The sequence below is a fragment of the Sorghum bicolor genome, chromosome 5 (genome assembly GCF_000003195.3).
Source record: "Sorghum bicolor cultivar BTx623 chromosome 5, Sorghum_bicolor_NCBIv3, whole genome shotgun sequence".
In the NCBI taxonomy this organism is placed as follows: domain Eukaryota; kingdom Viridiplantae; phylum Streptophyta; class Magnoliopsida; order Poales; family Poaceae; genus Sorghum; species Sorghum bicolor.
In genome coordinates this window covers 60,862,627-60,883,201 of record NC_012874.2, presented here as the reverse complement: position 1 = coordinate 60,883,201, position 20,575 = coordinate 60,862,627, and the positions used below count along the sequence as shown (strand labels likewise).

General features: G+C 44.1%; 2 protein-coding genes across 3 annotated transcripts; one reads left to right on the top strand and one right to left on the bottom strand.

Moving 5' to 3' along the window:
* On the top strand, window positions 1–2,616 carry LOC8057011 (patatin-like phospholipase domain-containing protein 4). Its single transcript, XM_002450860.2, has 7 exons — window positions 1–563; window positions 999–1,142; window positions 1,285–1,357; window positions 1,479–1,584; window positions 1,678–1,774; window positions 1,954–2,049; window positions 2,147–2,616. Exons 1-7 carry the CDS (start codon window positions 48–50, stop codon window positions 2,288–2,290), a joined length of 1,176 nt encoding a protein of 391 aa, XP_002450905.1. The 5' UTR covers window positions 1–47; the 3' UTR covers window positions 2,291–2,616.
* Window positions 2,759–7,420, bottom strand: LOC8057010 (transmembrane protein 87B). 2 transcript variants are annotated; one of them, XM_021461344.1, is made up of 5 exons: window positions 6,998–7,415; window positions 5,321–6,257; window positions 4,871–4,966; window positions 3,489–3,625; window positions 2,759–3,317 (listed from the first exon to the last, which is right to left on the bottom strand). In XM_021461344.1, the coding sequence occupies exons 1-5, from the start codon at window positions 7,201–7,203 to the stop codon at window positions 3,152–3,154; spliced, it is 1,542 nt and encodes a 513-aa protein (XP_021317019.1). In that variant the 5' UTR covers window positions 7,204–7,415; the 3' UTR covers window positions 2,759–3,151. The 2 variants fall into 2 exon arrangements, with proteins under 2 accessions (XP_021317019.1, XP_021317020.1); XM_021461345.1 differs by lacking the exon at window positions 2,759–3,317 and having other exon boundaries at window positions 3,485–3,625; window positions 6,998–7,420.

Below are 20,575 nucleotides of genomic sequence, written 5' to 3'. Positions count from 1 at the left end.
ACACGACGCGTACGAATCCGTGGGAACCCCGCACCGCATCGCCTCGTATGCTTCGCGCGTGCACACGCGTCGGTGGCGCGGGCGCCGGCGGCCGACGAGAGCGCCTCATGGCCTCCCTCATCCGCTTCCTCTCTTCCTCCCCCTCCTACTCCACCACTCACCTCCCGCGCCAGCACCAGCCCCAGCCGCCGCCAGCCGCAGCCGCAGCGGCGCGCCCATCACGGTTCCGCCTCCTGTTCGCGCGCGCCGCGGCGCGGCGCGACCCCGAGCCGACGCCGGTGCCGGCGGTCGAGGAGAGGAGGTCGCTGGCCGTCAGGACGGGGGAGCTGTTCCTAGGGCTGGCGGCGCTGCTGCTGCGCGGGGCCGGGGCCGGGGCCGGGGCGGCGGTGGAGGAGGTGGAGGCGAGGGACGGGGTGGTGTGGGAGCAGCGACCCGAGGACGTGGACGCGGAGCGGGCGCGGCGGGAGCTCACTAGCCCCGGCTTCAGCTTCTCCGCGGCGGGGCTGCTCTTCCCCTACCACCTCGGCGCCGCGCAGTGCCTCATGGACCGCGGATACATCACCGTAATCTTACGCCGCATCTCGTATTAATCTTTCCCTTCCATGCGCACGCCTATCTGATGTCGTAATGATGCATTCCAGCTTTTGATAGGATTGAACAGATGAACTGTGATTTGTGATGTTGTGCTTACAAACTGTGGAGTCCCTTTCCAAACAAGATTGACAATATTGCAGCCAATAACTTAGCATAGTTATAGTTATAGAGCAATAATGGTTGAGTCTGGCACTAGTACTAGCTTCTTCGTCTCTTGGGACCTCTTGGTCTCAAGCTAGTTTATGGGTCGTAGCATCTAGCTATTTGCTTGTTACAGTTATGCATGGGAACTCATGTGTCCATGTGTGGTTCACGAATTTTGTGTGATATACATTATGCACTCTTAATGTTCATGTTGTGCAGCCCTCATTATAATGATTTTGTCTTTCCGGAACTTATATTAGGAGAAAACTCCGTTAGCTGGCTCATCAGCGGGTGCCATAATCTGTGCAGTGATCGCATCTGGGAACACAATGCAAGATGCTCTGCAGGTGACCAAAGTTCTAGCTGACAACTGCCGGAGTAAAGGCACTGCGTTTCGCCTTGGGGTATGTGTTCCCATTTTGCTTGGAATTCCTCTTTCCTCTAGGTATTGCAGATGAAGTTTGGCATCCCAGTTACTAAGCAGTCCTGTATTAGCGGATTGAATTTTATTTGGTTACACCCCTGTAATTCTGCGTGCTTCTGTAGGCTGTACTCAAGGATGTCCTTGATGAGTTTCTCCCAGATGATCTTCACATTAGGTGTAATGGAAGAATTCGTGGTAAGCTTCATTTTACAGTCACTGCCTCTCCATATTAGATATGAGTATCTTCTGGTATTTTGTTCTTGATAAGAAGTAACTTGGTTTTGCCATTTTGAGAATACTTATTCTTCTCATACAGTTGCTATTACTCGGCTATCCTGGAGGCCTAGGGGCTTGCTGGTGGACCAATTTGACTCCAAAGAAGATGTCATTAATGCAGTCATTACATCCTCCTTCATTCCTGGGTAAGATCCGCTAGCATGTTCTTTCCTATACGTTTATGTATCTATTATCTTTTTTGTTAGAAGTGTTAAACAACAGTTTTCTTCTGATTTCAGGTACTTAGCACCCAGACCAGCTACTTTCTTCCGTAATAGGCTCTGCATTGATGGGGGCCTTACATTGTTTATGCCGCCCACTTCTGCTGCAGAAACAGTATGTGCCTTTTGGTTTCTGCAATTCTGACGCTTAATCTTAATGTATGTGACTGGCAAAATCATATTAGACAAACAGCATATTGTACCACGGGTGGCACATAGTTCCATTTCAGATACATGAATACATACTATCTGTTTGTTCTGTGGTGCTCATTACTTATCTGCCTACCATTGTAGGTCCGAATATGTGCTTTTCCAGCCAGCCGCTTGGGATTGCAAGATATTGGGATCAGTCCAGATTGCAATCCAGAGAACAGAGCTAGTCCAAGACAGGTGACTCAAATTTTTTCCAACTTGTACATACTTCAATTCCATGGTCTATTGCTGACCACAGTACTTTGTTCTCAAATGCCCTCTAAACCTACTGCAGCTGTTTAACTGGGCTCTGGAACCTGCTGAAGATGAAACTCTAGACAAATTATACGAGCTTGGGTACCTGGACGCAGCTGTTTGGGCTGAGCAGAATTCTGCCGAGCTTATCACGAAGAATGGTCAATCCCTTGTCGCTGATTGAATCAAGCTCTGTTTGCTCAAAACTAATTTTGGTGTCCTAAGCTGAGTTCATGGGAGTTTGTACATGTAATATATTGTAAAGATAACACCCTCACTGTCGAAGGTGGCATTGTACTGCATTGGATTTGAGTGTGTAGAAGGAGCACATGAAATGGTGATGCCAGCATTTTAGCTGTGACAGTAGTGCAGAACATGTTGTTCGTAGGGTCTTAAAAGCTGATCAGCATAATCAAATGTGTATGATTATAGATGATGAGGTTTGACCTGAGCTTAAAACAGGTGGATAATGTTTGTGCCAGACATTTATGGAAACTTTTACATACTAAACTTTTGTGTAAGCGTAAATTGATAGTGAGTGAGTTGATCAGTAGCGGTCAGTGTTCGATTCTCTGATTGGATGTGACTATGTGAGCTTCCAGTCTTGGAAGTGAATCTGTCAATCCTTCGCTCAACAATTTCGTGCAGGATGTGATTATGCATCAGAAAATGTAAAACCGGCAAACAAAACAGTTATGTACATTGTTATAAATAATTTGCAACACCTTGGCCTATCTGAGGTCTACATCAAGCCAGAACCATATACCTCACAGGAATGGAGATAATCGCGCACTCCTACAACAACCTTATGTAACTTTGGAACAGAAGGGCATTGGAGACTTCTACAACCTGTAACTTTGGAACAGAAAGGAATTGGAGACTAGACCACCAAAGCACTTCTACAACCACCATATGTAACTTTGGAACAGATGGGCATTGGAGACTGGACCGCCAAAAATTAGACAGGAAAAGAAGTATTCTTGGAACATTATTGCTCCAAAATATCAATTGTTTCTGGGACCTGGGCATCAGGAACAAGAAAATGCTATTCCCGCTTGTCCTCCTCAGCCTCATCATCTAAGCTGAAAGCACCGCTAACACCAGCACTTCTGTCCTTGTCAATCTTTACCATCCCTACTTCACCATCTCCTTTTGTCAGAGATTGGGATTCCTCATCGTCATCGTCAGCAGCTTCACCTGAATATGCATATCTGAACAAAGAAACGGCATATTGATCACAGAGCGGTCCATACACATAGAACAGCTGCTATTTTTCTATTGAAGTTGGTAATTTTTTGGCACTTCATGGATGATATGGTAAGGCAAGAAGCAACCAGCAACCAGATAGATTATGCATTGCACTGAAAATGGAAGAGAATTACCTTTGCGAGCTTTGGGATGGTGCCCACAGATAACAAATCACAAGAAGCAACACAAACGCAAGAACATCCCAGAAGGCAGTTATGATCCAGGCACTCTGCCACCTCTCACTGAAGGGGTCTGTCGCTTTGAAATAGACCTACAAAATCAGTCAACAGTAACAAATAGGTGATTCAAATCTACAAGGTTCAAAACTGAAGATTCTCGAAAAAGAAATTTCAAATAAATTATGCCAGTTTAAATATCATCGATTAACAAGGAAACTATGTTATCTCCTTGTACGGAAATTTCAGAGGTTTATGCATATACAAAAAAATTTGTTTGATCATAGATGCTTATGAATCAGAATAACTTTAACCAATCCAACAGCCTATGAATAATACTGACACATGCATTGGATAAAAACTGCATGCCATTCCTAATAGGTTTCATGCCTTTGGTGGTGGTAAACACTGCATACCATTCATCAATTAGTTTGATGTCACTCCCTCCGTTCCAAATTATAAGATGTTTTAACTTTTCTATACACATTGCTTTAACTATTTATCTAGAGTTCTAGACAGTGTGTATATCTTAGTGCATAGCAAAAGATATGTACCTAGAAAAGCCAAAACGCCTTACAATTTGGAATAAAGGGAGTAGCATATTACTTTGAGAGAAAGCTCACTAAAAGAGGTCTTAGCTATTAGTGTAGATCACTAGATCTTATTCTTATGAATTGGCTCCTCAGCTGAAGATGATTTCGATGTAAAAACTAATATGGGAGTACTTTTCTTGAACACGCAGGAAAACAAGATGAGAATAAAATGACTATTCTAATCATAGAAACATGTTGATACAACACAATTTTATTCAATGTCCAATATTAGCACAATGACTATTCTTGTAAGTAGTTTGATCCAGTGGCACAAGACCAGTCATTGCCAATTTGCAATATTGTGGACAGCAGAAACTTGTTTAACGCATAATCATTGGTTTACGAAAGTCAGTATTAAGAACTGTAACCTAAGGAAATCTGCTAAAAGTGTAAAAGTGACATGTTGATGGTGATATTTTTCCATCAAATGGCAGAAGCGTTTCTATGAGAAAATAATTGGATTAAAAAAATCCTTATTTTGAATTCAGTGAAAAAGTAACAATCAAAATATCCCTATACATGAATAAGAAAAGATCCCAAGTCCATTGGTCAACTCCTTCTCTCGTATTGGAACGGCACAACTTCAGGACGTTATAAAGACGAAAAACTTGGACCTTCATTAATCTTACAGCAATCTAATGGACCAAAAGGCAGCAAGATAATCTCATGTTGTTAGAAGAAATACACCCAAATGTTCATGTATAGACATAATGTTCACTATGGATTTATTTAGAGAAATTTACATACCTCATAACCAATCCAGGCAACTGAAGCTATCACAGAAACAGCCAATGCATTTGTAAACTTTCTGTATATATCCAATTTCACAGAACTCCTCCTTGCCTGATGAACAAGAAAAGTAGCAAGTTTAAGAAGCAACACAAAACACTTCATTCAGGTTTAACAGGTTTCCTAACAATTTCTAACTGTTCAAGAGCCTGTCCTAACTTGCACTCTTCCTGGACACATGAACCTATGTACTTCATGCTTAATACAAGTATTAAGAATTTCTAGCATACTAATAAATCTGGCAGATCTAAATTAGCCACATTTCCTTAAATAACAAAGAACTACTGCATTACATATGGAAGTACTGACATTTGTGGAAATATACAAAGTCTAGACTGTATGAATTTACATAAAGAAAGCAAAATTAGAAATGCTTCTACTTGTTAAACTACACTAAATTTAGCTTACCTGTAGTTTCTCTAGAGTGCGGGAAAGAGATGTGAAAATCCAGAGTATGAGAAAAGCATCCAAAAATGCATCAGGAAGGACCAGGAAAAGCCTTGCTTTGCCTGATATATCATTAATTGTTCCAACATTTTCTGCGATGTCCAGCAACTCAGACGCCAGGAAATATGTAAGTCCGAGTAGCAACACCTTGGAAGTGAGTCCTCCCAAAGTTGGACGAACAACACCATAACCCATTGAGATAGAAAGGATGAGTAGACGCGAAACTGTTTTTCTGATAGCTCCAACAGTGACCACCCAAGTTGTGATTCCAACTGGCCGCACACCACTGCTGTTGAAGTTCAAGTATTCAAAGTACCATAGTGTCATCTCAAACAGACCAAGTGCAATGACTAGAGTGATCCAATTCTGGATTGGCAATATATCCCTCCAGAACCTTATGTATTGGCTAAACCAAACAATCATTACCAACAGATATGCCAGCGACATGAGAACATAAAATTTCATCAAAGGCGCCATTCGTCCTGGCAGATAACCACCAGGATTCTTCCAGATAGTCTTCCCACTCATAGTTAGGCCTCTCAGTTTTGGATCACAGGATATGAAGAACAAGTTGTACATGCCTGTCTTTGTAATGCGCACTGGCTCATCTTCTAACTTCACTGAAAGGTGATTAGCGCTGAAGTGTGTGTCTAGCACGTAGGGCCAATCTGGATCATCAGAGGACGGCCTCCTGATTACTTCCCCTTGCTTGCAGCCCTCTAGTTTAGCAAGGTCAGGGGTACAGCATATGGACCTCTGTCCACCATAGGCAGATCCCCCAATGTTATCCCTGTCTGCAGCTTCAAATAGGATAGCCTGTACCAAGCCTGTACTATGTGCCATTTTTGCATGTGATTCCGCAGCTTCTGGGGTTCTCCAAAATGTAACATTCACAAACCTGAGAGAATAAGACAGGACATGTAATATATCAAATTCAGTGCCACACCACATGGTTTAAGTGTTACAAAATTAGCCAATTAGTAAAGTCAATTGTACAAATTTAAGCCTATTTGTGTTTTCTGAAAGGATAATTGTACACGAATGGGATGGGATTCTCTAGATTAATGGCTAATGCAACCAAAAAAAAAAGAAAAGGAAAAGATCGATAACATTAAAGCTTGCCCTTGTTCAATGTGGTGGGCACTACCCTTTACAATAGGTAAGTACATGTTGAACACAAAGTAAAAAGGCAGCCATAAAACACAACCAAAATGCGCTGGTTTAACACAACCAAACAGCTGAGCCCCACTCTGAGTAAGATGAATGTGGGCAGCACCACCAAAATTAAAACAGGCTAAGCACATCCCCGTCTGCATCCAGCTCCTCAGCACGAGCCCAAATTCCCAAAGCACGGCGAGCGACCCCTTGCACATTTCACAACGAATCACAACACACTGATCGTTACCCAGGCGCTAAACCTTTCCACCAAATGTGGCACTAAGCAAGCAGAGCAGCGGAAGCTGCAGCAACCAGTTCCCATTTCCAGTGGCGCGCTCTAACTCCACCGTCCCCTTAGCTGTAGCATCACACTAGCTTATAAACTACGGCCAAACACTGCGTTCTCCAGCCATCCGAAGGCAAGGGGTGAGGGAGGGAGGGAGGGAAGCGGGCGTGGGGTCGAGAGAGAGGGTTCCTCACTTGATGAAGGAGGATGGAGGGGCGGCGGGGTCTGCCACGTCGGCGACGATGCCCTCGCTGCCGCCGGAGAGGAGGAAGGCGTTGCCCACCTCGCGGAAGGGTTCCCGGTCGTAGGTGTGGATCGACGCCTCCGCGCCGCGGGCCCACCACCCGGCGGCGAGGGCGGCGAGCCCGGCCGCGAGCACCGCGAGGCGGCGGAGATCCATAGGAGGGGGGGGGGGGGGGGAGGCGGGAGATCTCGGTCGCGGCTCGCGTGGTGCGGTGGGTGGTGGTTGGTCGGCGGAGTAGATCGGTCACTCGCTTGTCACCGGAAGCGAAGGAGGTGGGGCCGACCCCGTGGGGCCTGCTGGTCAGTGACGCCTGAGAAAGGACGGGAGTGGCAGCGCAGCGGAGGCAGGAGGGCGAAGAGAATGTTCGCGCAGCGGAATCACACAAGTGCTGGTGGCAGGAGCCTTTCGGATATGTGTCTTTTTTTTTATCACATAAAACTTTGTTTCCATTAACAACTAACTCCAGGTTTGTCCCTGGAGACTAGTTCAGATACAAAAGGCGGTGCTTGGCTCATGAACATATGAGAGCCAGAGGTAATAACACACGTACCATAAGCAGCCATACAATCGGCTACTTTGTTACAGATCCTAGAGCAAACAGAGATTTTACAACTGTTAAATTGAAAAAACATCAGCTCTCGGATCTGTATAAACAGAGCACCAAGTGGACTTCTATCCAAATCCGTCGATTTAAGCGCGCAGCCCAGCATAGATGCATCAGTTTCCAAAATCACATTAGTCATGCCCAATTGTGCAGCATGCTGCAAGGCATATAAAGCAGCTAGCGCTTCCGCTTGTAGGGGACAGGTAACACGAGAAATATTCCCGACACCTCCCTCCAGAAACTGTCCCAAACTATTTCGAATAATAAAACCCCAGCCTCCTTTTTTCAAATTCGCTCGAAAAGATCCATCGATATTAATTTTGTATATGTCATCTGGGGGTGGTCTCCAGCATTCCTCCTTGTTCAACTTATTGCTCTCTTTTTGATCTTTCGTAAGTTTTTCAAATTCCATCATATAATAAGCCACTGAATGACACACTTCAGCTTAAGTAGCCATTCTCTCGCCTACATTTGCTTTGTTCCGGGCTGACCACCATCGCCAAAGAAGGACCCAAGTTTTTAACTGATCCTTTTCCTTTAAAGTCCATATTTTCTCAATCACTTCTTTGCCTGATCTGCAAGTTTCCAGTAACTCCCTTATATTTTCCATGCACAATCTTCTCCAACATAGCTTAACTGCTTTGCACTTAAAAAATAAATGGCCACAATCTTCATCTAGTCTGTAGCAAATAGGACAACGAGTGTCAAGATTGACTCCTCGCCTTGCAATATTCCTTCTTAGCGGTAACGTGTTATGAGCAAAGTGCCACAGGAACATCTTGATCTTATTTGGAATATTAAGCTGCCACAATTTTCCCCATCTAAAGCCATATGTATTCTGATTTTCCGCCATTGACGTAGAAGCATCAGTCCCCTTCTGATGATCACGGATTTGTACTGCTAGCTTATATGCTGATTTAACAGAGAAAACATCTTTTGAGTCATAATGCCAAGCAGGCCAGTCTACAGCTTCATAATCAGTAGGAATCATAAGAATTGCCTCTGCATCCTCTGGCCAGAAAACATCACTGATTAAATTTTCATCCCATGTTCCTGTGCTCGGGTTTATAAGGTCTGATACTTTTGTTATAAGATAGCGACCCCTCGGGGTTATTGGTTTTCTGGTAGTTCCTCTTGGGATCCAGGGATCAGTCCAAATATTAACATTAGAACCGGACCCAATTCTCTAGATAATTCCTTCTTTTAACAGATTAATTCCATCAATTATGCTCCTCCATGTATATGAGATTCCAGCTCGAGCCTTACATTGTAGAATATTTGAGTTGGGGAAATATCTCGCTTTAAGAACCCGCCCGCATAAAGTATCTGGTTCTATTAGGATGCGCCATGCTTGACGGGCCAACATTGCCAAGTTAAAATGATATAGATCTCGAAATCCCAATCCCCCCCTTTTCTTTGATAGAGTTAGCTTTTCCCAACTGAGCCAATGAATTTTATTAGTTTTGTCTTGTTGGCTCCACCAATACCGTCCAACCATTGAACTTAAATCGTCACAAAAACTTTTTGTAAGATTAAAACAGGACATCGCATAAGTCGGGATTGCTTGGGCAACTGCCTTGATAAGGATTTCTTTACCCGCCTTGGAAAGCAATTTCTCTTGCCAACCTTGAATCCTTGCCCATATCCGTTGTTTGATATATTCAAAAGCTTTCTTCCTTGACTTACCTACAGAAATAGGCATCCCCAAATACTTTTCACTCCTTGCTTCTTGCATAATGGACAATTCCTTTCTCATTTCCCCTTTAAAGTAGTCTGAAGTATTAGGGCTGAACATGATGGAAGATTTGTCCTTATTAATTACCTGGCCCGAAACTCTTTCATAAATTTCAAGAATATGCTTTAGTTCATGTGCATCTTCTTTTCTGGCCCTCATTAGCATGAGTGAATCGTCTGCAAAGAAAAGATGGTTCACCCTAGGCGCCCCTCTGCAAATTTTAATTCCCTCTATTTTTCCAGCATTTTCAACGCTTTGAAGCATGGCTGACAGGCCTTCCGCACACAAAATGAATAGATATGGCGATAGGGGGTCACCCTGCCTTAAACCTCTTTTTGGCACTATTTGATCAGTATATTCACCATTAACATTAATGCGGTAGGATACCGTAGTGACACATTTCATGATTAGATGAATCCATTTATCATGAAACCCCAATTTTCGCATCATGCCCTGCAAGAAAGTCCATTCTACCCTGTCATATGCCTTACTCATATCCAATTTAATAGCAGCCACTCCATTTTTTCCTTTCCTTCTTGATCTGAGGTAATGGGTTAGTTCGTAGGATAACAACACATTATCTGTAATCAACCGACCCGGGACAAAAGCACTTTGGGAGGGAGATATAATCTCAGGTAAGAAGTTCTTAAGCCTATTTGCAAGCACTTTTGAAACAATCTTATATAGCACAGTGCATAAGCTGATGGGTCTGAGGTCTTTAAGCTTGGTTGGGTTTCTAACCTTCGGAATAAGGACAATTATAGTATCATTCCATCCATTTGGCATGTCACCACCATTCAGAACATTATGCACTTCTTGCTTCACCTGGTCCCCAACCACATGCCAGAACTTTTTATAAAAAATAGCAGGGTAGCCATCAGCTCCTAGGGCCTTTAAATCTCCAATATTGTCCAATGCTGTCCATATTTCCTCATCAGTAAATGGCTTCAAGAGTGCTTCATTCATTTCTTGGGTTACACATTCCTGGACACACTCAAGTATTTTGGTAATACATTCACATGAATCAGCACCTACAGAAGACAGAAAAAGTTGCTGGTAGTGGTTAGCTATAAATCTTCTCAAGTGCGGGCCCTGTACTGTTCCACCACCTTCATCCTCCAATTTCCTCACAAACTTTCTCCTTCTCTTTTCTGAAGCTTTAGCATGAAAAAATTTAGTATTCCGGTCACCCTTTGTTAGCCAAGCTATATGTGCTCTTTGCTTCCAGTAGACATGAAGTTGGTCCTGTAAGCGTTCTAACTTATACCGCATTAAATGTTCCCGGTTTACTTGTTCTTGTGAAATTCTCATTCTCCTACATTTCTCCAAGTCATTTCTCACCTTCTTAATTCGTTTCTCTAATTCCCCCAAAACATTTTTGTCCCATTCCCATAAGTCATACAACACCATACTTTGTAAATCCATCATGCAAGCACCCCCATTCTCTACAGCTGCTGCCCATGCTTCTTGTACCCGAGCACTACATTCTTCCTCCTCGAGCCATTTAGCCTCAAACTTCCTTATTATTTCCCGTGGCTTCCCCCACTCATTGAGACCCCTATCCCCAACCTCTATTATTATTGGGCGATGGTCTGAATGGCGTTGTTCACCATGGATTACTCTCACCAGAGGAAAACAACTGCGCCATGCATTATTTGCCACCGCTCGGTCTAGTCTTTCCTTTGTATAACTTGCAGCATCTCGATGGTGGTTTCTCCATGTGAAGGCATCACCGACAAAACCTAGATCATGTAATTGACAATCTTCTAATGCTTGTCTGAATTTCTCCATGCATCGCTCACTTCGTGGGACGCCTCCTTCCTTTTCACAATTGAAAAGTATTTCATTAAAATCACCACAGCATAGCCAAGGTAAATTGTTTTGATCTTTTAGGGTACGTAAGAGTTCCCAAGTGTTAATTTTCTCCTCATTTCTTGATTCCCCATAAATTCCTGTAAATCTCCATTCGAGGCCGTCTTCTTCTTTCACCACAGTGTCAATATGATATTCTGAATAACTCCGTATAGTAACATCAACCTCTCTTTTCCAGAAAAGTGTTATACCTCTGCTTGTTCCTACACTATCGACCGCAATCATATTTGGCATATTCAGTCTCCATCGCCACCACTCCATCCATTTACTATCATGCTTTGTTTCAGAAAGAAAAAGCACGTCGGGGGCTTCGTGCTTCTGGACATCCAGAAGTCCTCGAACTGCCGGGCCATTCCCCAACCGCCGGCAGTTCCAAGCGATAAGCCTCATTTTTCCTGGCGGAACTGCTCTTGCAGTCCCGCCTGAAACAAATCATTTTGCAATATTATCTCCTCTCCACTCACCTTTTGCTTTTTTAGCTCCTCTCCGTACTCCATGTCCTCGTCCTGCAAATGCCTCTTTTTTGCCTCTAGTAAATCTCCACATTTTGCAAAGTTCCTTAGTTCCCGAGGAATTCGTTTGTAAGATCCCCGATGCTTCCTTTCATCCTGATATTCTTTTCCATCATTGTGTACAGGGGCCGACAAAGCCTGACTTGCATCTAGTGCAGCTATAATCACCCCCTCTTGTTGCACACAATCCACCTCCATTTGACCAAGCTCGTCATTTCCAGCCACTTCCTCACCCCGAGTGAAGTTCCCATCCCTTCCTGGAAGTATTACCTCCTCTCCTAACTCCTTCCCATTATTTTCAGGGAAAACAACCTGGGCCAGATGAGAAGCACTGTTATATGAAAACTCAATTTCAGGTTGCCCTTTCCTTGGTAGATCTTTCCTAGTATCTCCATTTACAGCATCTTCAAGAATAGGCTTCTGTGGATCGCTAATGGTTCCATCCTCAATAAAATTCCTATCAATCCGGGAAGATTCCTTCGTCAAACTAATTTTTGATTTAGTTATTTCCTTCTCTTGACTATTATTTGATTTGTCTCTGCACTTTAGCTTTAGGAAGCTCCCTGAACTACCTCCATCAGACCATTTACTTTTATTATCATTCACCACTCTCCTTCTCGATGGGTTGATTCTTAGCCATTCACCAAACTGCTGCTTCTCATCTCTTCCTCCATAGTTGTCACAATCCTTATCAATATGCCCCAGCAAACCGCACACATAGCAAAAATTTGGGAGGAACTCATATTTTAAAGGGCACCAAAAGCTTTCCCCCTCTTGATCTTCCATCATTACACCTCAGAGTAACGGTTTCCGCACATCCAATCTGACCTTGATCCTCAGATACTTACCAATTACAGAGCCATCATCCTCTGCATCCACCTCTAGAGTCTTCCCCACCTTGTCCCCAATCTTCCTTCCTGTAGCCTCATTCATCATTCCCAAAGGGAGGTCAAAAACACGAATCCAGACTGGAGTGTAAATGAACTCTAAATCTTTTAGCCGCTTTTTTTCATCAAAATCAACAACAATGAGCAGATCCCCACCAAACTCCCATGGTCCCTCTATAGTTGCTCTTCTTTTTCCACCGGGTTGCAAGAAAGAAAAGAGGAAAAAATTATCACCTAGTTCCTTGCAACGAATCCCCTTTCGCGGACACCATATTTTGCCCAGAGATTGCGCCATTCCATCTGCATATCCAGCCTTTCCAGAGAAGAGTTTCCCGACAGCTTGTACCACCTTGCTTTCCTCCGCTGCCATCGATCGCCATTCTCCTCTCACCCCATTTCTCTCCTCCTCCGAGAGCTTGAGACCCTTCATAAGGCCCTCAATCTCGTCTCCACCACCTCCTCCCTGAACCCTCACCATCAGACCACCCCACACTGTTTTTCACGAGAATGTTCAGAGAAAGAAGCAACTGGAACAGCCTACTCGAAGGTTAAAACTGCACAAATGTGTCAGCAGAGATGTGGAATTGAACTGTGAATGGGTGGATTTGAGCGGGATTAGAATGAGCAAACCCAATCCGAGATCCCTTGTGCGGAGTGCTACAGGGTCCGGAACTTCCTCCAAGTCGCCAGGGCTCACGAAAGAACGAGACGACCAGAGACTTTTTTTCTTTCGGATATGTGTCAAAAAAAGGTTTGGAGGAGAGAACACAGCATGGAATGACCAGATGAAACAATGTTATAATAAACGTCTCATTAATTCAACACAATAACACACATTCAAAACAAGGAACCAAGGGAATATCTAAGGCCAGGTTAGCGTGACACGGTTCAAGTTCTAACACCAGGTATAATAATGGGTTTATAGTCAAGCTAATACTAATGTAGAGGAGAGAAATGATAGTTTGGCTCTTATGTAAGCACCAAGCTGAGCACGAATGCATAGGTAGTAGTGGGACTAAATAGCAAGTGTTGTAAGAAAAAATAAAAAAGTGAATGTGTTTTAGAGACAAGTATGAGACAACTTATTGTATAACTTGTCTCTAATCACTTGGCTTATAGCCAAACACTTGGCTCTATTATTGACCTTGCTCTAAGGCTAGTCTCGATGCATGTTTCATGAGAGTGTTATGCACATTAAATAGTGTGTCACATAAGCAAAATTACTGACTTGACAGGATCATTAAATGAAGGAGTTTCATCAGATGAGAGAGGAGTTTCATCCCCATGAAACTTATGTGGCTCGGTTACCTAGTTTATAGTCTTAGTAACTATGTTATGAAACCATACATTAAGACTGGCCTAAGTTGTTGAGACTCTGGTGCGCTGAAAACAGTATAGACAAGTTTCATATGCATAAAACTTATTCCATCCCATGAAATTTTCATTGTCTTTTGGTCGATACTATGTATATCAACTTATTAATGACCTTGAAATCTCTATCGAGACTAAATTAGACCTTGTTTGGTTGAGTTGTGCCTTTTAAAAAAAAGACTTTGTGAACTGTCAGATGTTGGAAAATTATTGTGGATTTGTGGGAAGTGAGAAAACCAAAAATCATTTGGTGTAACAGATGTTGCTTCTGAAAAAATATTATAGGAGGCCCGACATGTTATTCATGGCCCATGTGTCATTCTCTTCCTCATCTTCTCCAGCATGCTCCCGTTCATCTTAGATGACCCTGCCACTGCTGGCCGCTGAGAAAACGGAGGGGGTAAGATTGAAACCTATCAAACGCAAAGGGTAGACTATTGTATCACGTTTGAAAATAGAGGAATAAGCTAGCAAATTGTGTGGCTGATAGGCTGCTCAAACAAGCCGTTCTGAGCTTTTTGTCGTGCGGAGGCTTAAAGACAGCCTACGTGTCATAGATTGGGATTAGCCCTGCTCTCTCTCCCCGCTACTGCAAATAGGGCCTATGCGGTGGCTACAATGAGCTAGCCGTGAAGCATTAGAGCAAGTATTATGGTGAGCTGTAAGCTAGCTAAACGCTGATGTGGAGGAGAGAAGGAAGGAGAGAGAGGAGAAGCAGGCTGTAAGCTTACAGCCAGCTTAGACACAATAACCAAGAAACTTTGTGAGAGAGATAAGTGGACCATGTATTAATAGTGAATAGCTAACTATTGTATGGGTGGGTTAGGGGAAGGCTGTAAGGAACCTTACAGTCAGCAAGTGGCCTGTATTATTAAACTTGCTCTTATGTGACATGCTCTGCTTGACTGCTTCTTCGTCTCTGAGATCATGCGCCAGCTCTACTCCGTGGCGCGCATCGGGTGCTCGTCATGGGACCGCTTAGGTGTGCCCCGGCCAAGCTACACCTCGTTGCACGTGCTCTGTCGTGAGCCATCGCGTTCATCGTGGTGCCGAGCTACTGGCCATCTCTACATGGCTCGTGGCTCCACCCTTGCGGCCCGCGCTAGGACACTAAGAGCAACCGAACAACCTGATGCTGCAGGCAACTCCGTCAGCAGTCCAGCACCCGCTAGCCGTCAAATCCCTTCACCGCCACACGTTAGATCTGGGATGGGAGGCACCTGATCGAGGCTATATGGGCCCAGATTTAGTGCATCAAGCCTGCCATTGGTTGTCCTTGCTCCAACAGCGAGAGGAGAGGTTAGGAGAGGTGTGTCACCTCTTTGGGCGCCGCAATGAGCCGCCGCCACCGCTAGCTAGAGGACGACGACAATGGGTAGGGGAGCTGCTCGGCTCAAGATCTAGCGGCAGTGGCAAGTGTCACCCCCGAGGTGCCCAGGGAGGCGGCTAGGGGTGTTAAGATCCCATTTGGATGTAGACGAGACCCGAAGCCAGGTTTACCTAAAAATAGTATTTCGAGAGTGTAGGGACGTAGATGACATCTCGTGCCAAGTTTGAGGACCGGTCATGAATTTTCCTCTTTTTTTGACTTTGCAATATGGACATTAATTAATTAATTAATTATGGGTTAGGAGATGGACGGACATCGTTTATCGATCATATTGATGTGGTGGCGTGTTTGCAATTTTTTGATTGAGTCTCGGACGATATTGGGTGGCGCGTGTAGTCTATACTTATATCCCATGTTCTCGGGCCACATCTTCTATCAATGTACGTGAAGTCTTAAGTCTAAAAAACTATCCTTTTTAGAGATATGCTGATCAGCATCATGGGACATGGACTGGATAATAATATAGCGGCATATATACGTGGATTGCATATGTACGCACGGTTAGAAATAGCGACACAAGAAGATCTTTTTTAATAAAAAACGGTTGGAGCAACCAAATCCTGAACAGGAGAAATTGATGCTTATGAATATATCAAGGGTGTATATCAGCTGCACATGACTAATGTCGTCAGTCGCCTACAATCTTGTGCTGGCGCCCTTCTCCTCCTTGTCCTCGCAGGCGCCCTCCTCACTTGCCTCGTCGGCGGCAGCACCCTACTCCTCGTAGGTGCCCTCCTCCTCACCCCCACCACCACCCACCACTCCACCCGGTGTGCTAGGGTTTTGCCAGAGCTCCATGGTCGTGGTAGACGCAGGAGAGCTCTAGTGAAACCCTACCACGCCTACGACGGTTGCCTCCTCCCTCCTCCTTCCACGGCGAGCTCCAATCATGGAGCTCCATCGTCCCAACTTGTTCTAGTCGCCTCCATCGTCTTCAGAGCCCCTAAACTGCCCTATCATCATCCTCACCATCTGGTCAGCCTTCCTTCCCCTAAACCCCTTCTCTTCTAAGCCTACGTAGAGTTGTGGAAGAAGGGGCGATGGCCGATGGGGTGGGTGCGGGTGGGCCACAGGGTCAGCTGCCGAGGAAGGAGCTCACCAGAGTTGGGGCGTGGGTGGAGCCATTGGTGTGGAGCTTATCGGTGATGAGAGATAAAGAGGGCAGGCGCAGGTGAAAGTGCATCTAGCTCTTTGTGGGTTTTGGTGAATTGAATGACAACATAATTAAAAGACTAATAAGTTTGCTAAGTGTTGAACAGGATATTGAATTGCATATACTTATGGATTGTGTATTAACAAATATGTTCAAGGCTCAACAAGCAGGCAAACTTGATGATACGCCACATAGTGTTGAAATGAAGGCCAAATTGTGTATTGTTGTATTGGAGGATTATGGAAACAATCTAGCTCAAGCGAGAGACAACAATGCAAATGGAATCTATGAAATGGCTTTTATGTTATGGGATATCATAGCATCATGTGAAAGCAAGCATATTTAACAAATGACAAATGAGACATGAGTTGATGATTTTGGATTGGTCTCTACAATGACTTCATTTTCATGAACAAGAAGGGATTAATAGTGAACTAGCTTTGATCAAGGTTGAAGAATGAATCAAGAATGCATAAGTGACTAAATATCAAGCAAAGGTCAAAAGACAAAGGATATAACTCATATTGGATACAAGTAGGTCTCTATGATTGTTTTGCTTGTATGGATAAAGATTTGGTAAATCACTTTGCAATCGATTTGATCAAGCTAGAAGTATAAAGACAAAGATTGAAGTGAGTATTGAGTATCAAGCCAAAATGAAGAGGATGTAAGGAATCATGAATTGGCTTAACCATATTGATGCTGATCCATATAGTCTCTATGTGAGTCAAACTGAAGCTTGATTGATCTCAATATTTATATCTAGAAGATTCAAGCAAGGATCATAATATTAAACAAATGGTTATTCAATGGATTCTTAATATGATATGACTTGAGTATGGCTTGCTAAGGTGAACATAGCAAGAAAAGGGCTTCGAGGGACTAAGTGGATGTGAAGGGACAAGCGACAGCTTTGAAAGGTCCTAATATGGCTAGAGGGGGGGTGAATAGCCTATTTAAAAATTCTACAAACTCACTAGAGCAAGAGGTTAGTAAATAACAAAGCGAAGCTTTTTGCTCTAGCTCTAATGGGGAGTTTGCAAGCCACCTATCCAACAATTTTAGTTGATATAATCACTAGGCACACAAGAGCTATGTCTCTACTTACACTAGAGAGCTACCTAAAGTTTCTAAAGAAGTAAGTAAGCTATTCTAGATTGTGGGAATGTAAAAGAGAGGGTTTGATCTTTATACCACCACGTAGAAGGGATGAACCAATCATAATATATGAATGACCAAGCATCGAGAGAATGCCAATCAAACTCAATTGAGACACTGACTTTTCTCCCGAGGTTCACGTGCTTGCCGGCATGCTACGTCCCTGTTGTGTCGACCAACACTTTGTGGTCTGGCGGTTAATTGGGACTCCACACCCAAACTCACCACGAGCACCGCAAGGACCTACCACAAGTGAGGTAGCTCAATGACACGCGCAATCCACTAATGGTTGCCTTTGGCTCTCCACCGGGTAGGCACAAACCCCTCACAATCACCGAGAGATGGCTACGAACAATCACCAACTCGTGCCAATTCTCCTCTGCTGCTCCAAGCCATCTAGGTGGTGGCAACCACCAAGAGTAACAAGAAAACGACAGCCAAAACGATCCCCAAGTGCCACTAGATGCAATCACTCAAGCAGATACACTTGGAAACACTCCCAATCTCACAAAGATGGTTACTCTATGAAAGAGATGAGTGGGAGGTGTTTGCTTGGTCTCACAAGGATGTCAAGTATGCTAGAATGCCAAGAGAGTGAGCCCCAAGCTGGCCAACACGTATTATAAGCCCCTCAAACAAATAGAGCCATTGGCTCTTTCACTAGGCAGAAATCAGGACCACCGGACACTTAAGCAGGAGCCAACGGACACTCAACCTCCGCGTTTGATGCTCCAGATCCAGCCATGTGTCAGCTAATCAAACCTCGCGCGTTGATCTCTAACGGACCAATTTGAACCACCGGACACGGTCAAGTAGGTACTGGATGCGTCCGGCGCACACCGGTCACGTACGTAGAGAGGTTGTCAAACACGTAGGATCACCGGACTCGTAGCACTAGACTCACTCCGAGCGTCTGGTGCTCTCAGTCAATCTCACTGCTGAAGTCAAGCCACACCGGACGCAAGAACGTCTAGCCCACGTCCGGCGCTTAGCGTCTGATGCTCAACCCTAACAATGCCAGATACTGACAGCACACCAGTCACAGGCTTAGCGTCCGGTGCCTGCGGTCAGAGCGTCTGGTGAGTGTTTTTTAGAGAGAAACACTCTGACGACTTCTCCAAACTTTCCATCGGTGCAATAGAAAATATGCATTTCATTTTCTCAAAAGCGCCGAATCCCGCCTCGCAAGCTCGACGAGAGGGAGAGAGGATCCCAAACTCCTCTCTACCCTTTAAACTCCACCTCCTTCTCAAATTGTGCCAACACCACCAAGTGTGTACCAACAAGTGCACGTGTGTTAGCATTTTCACATTCATTCTCTTTGAAGGAGTTAAGTTAGCTCACTAGGTTATAAATGCATACACATGAACAATGACACCTAGTGGCACTCGATAACAGCTTAGCCAAAGAATTCCCCTCTTTATAGTATGACTATCTATCCTAAATGTGATCACACCCTCTATGGTGTCTCCATCACCAAAACCAAAACCCTAAGCAATACCTTTGCCTTGATCTCCATAGGGTTTTATTTTTCTCTTTCTTCTTTTTAAGTTGAGCACTTGATCATCTTATGGTCATCACCATCATCACCTATGATCATCACTTGCTCTGTCGCTTGGCATGTACCAACCTCATTAAGTCTACACGCACTTAGTATAGAGGTTAGTACTTAGGGTTTCATCAATTATCCAAAACCAAACTAGGGCTTTCAGGCTTAAGGACCGAGGTACTATGGCTAAGGTGAAGAAGAGAGTACTTGCATTGAGTCAAGGAACTAATCAAGCCACGAGGAGTCATATTGTGTTGAGGATCAAATCATTAGTGGAAGTGACTTGAAGCCATGGAGGTGAACTCATATTTATGGAAATGGCTCAAGTTACATGCTCAAGGTGTGTTTGCTCAAAGAAAGGAGACAAAGTTAATTACAATCCTTTATGGAGTAATATTGAGAAGAAATGGCATATGAAGACATTAAAGACTCAAGTGGTTAAATTTGTTATATTCTCTTCTTTTGGAGTATAGGTATGTCGTACTATCAAGGGGGATGCAATACGAATGATAGACAAGTCTCAAGTACTCAAACTAACCGAACCCAAGTGCTAATATAAGAGAAAACACTTAGCACTACACCTACACTTGTTGATCTCGGAGCTTGTTCTCCATAGGGTTGGATAGCCCTCGAAACAAGTTTTTTGAAAAGTCCAAGATCACTGCAAACGGAGTTCAGAGTAAAAGATTATGGCTTTTTCTATAAGGTGACCTGTGCTGTTTTTGGGAGGACGGCAGTGCTGCACTTTATGGGCAGCAGTGCCACCCCTGTACAGTCACAATGGCTAGTTTTTGAATATAACGACTAGTTGAAGTGGGATGAATATATATACCCATTCCACAGCTCCTGATCGTGTTGATGATGCTTCATACTTTCCAAACCCGTTCCAAAGCCTCTCCCCAATCCTCTCTTTCACGAGAGTAAAGTGTTTAGTGTATAATTAAGTGTTGGGGCTGTGTGATTAAGAGTTAGAGAGCTTATTAGAGTAAGATTAACCTTGAGCACTTGCTGGGCTTCGTCGATCTCCATTGTGCATTTGTTACTCTTAGAGGTGAAGCCTCCTAGATAGCTAGGCGTCACCCGGCGAGCTCCCACGCTTGTGGTGAGCAGCGGGACAGTTTGTAACCATTTCTTACAGCTAGTGAAATCACCCCTCCTTCAAGAGGCAATGCTCTTGTTTGGAGAACGAGGGAAGGGCAAGCCTTGATGGCAAGTCGGTCCTTGTGTGGGCACCTCAACAGCGTGGACTTAGGCCAGCCCTAGTGGCGACGCCAAACCATGGAATAAATATTCTGTG

Coding starts and splice junctions, on each gene's coding strand:
- LOC8057011 (XM_002450860.2), top strand. CDS start 48: ATGCTTCGCGCGTGCACACGCGTCGGTGGCGCGGGCGCCGGCGGCCGA. Junction 564..998: donor TGGACCGCGGATACATCACC/GTAATCTTACGC, acceptor AACTTATATTAG/GAGAAAACTCCGTTAGCTGG. Junction 1,585..1,677: donor ACATCCTCCTTCATTCCTGG/GTAAGATCCGCT, acceptor TTCTGATTTCAG/GTACTTAGCACCCAGACCAG.
- LOC8057010 (XM_021461344.1), bottom strand. CDS start 7,203: ATGGATCTCCGCCGCCTCGCGGTGCTCGCGGCCGGGCTCGCCGCCCTC. Junction 6,258..6,997: donor CCTCCATCCTCCTTCATCAA/GTGAGGAACCCT, acceptor TTATTCTCTCAG/GTTTGTGAATGTTACATTTT. Junction 4,967..5,320: donor GCACTCTAGAGAAACTACAG/GTAAGCTAAATT, acceptor CTTGTTCATCAG/GCAAGGAGGAGTTCTGTGAA.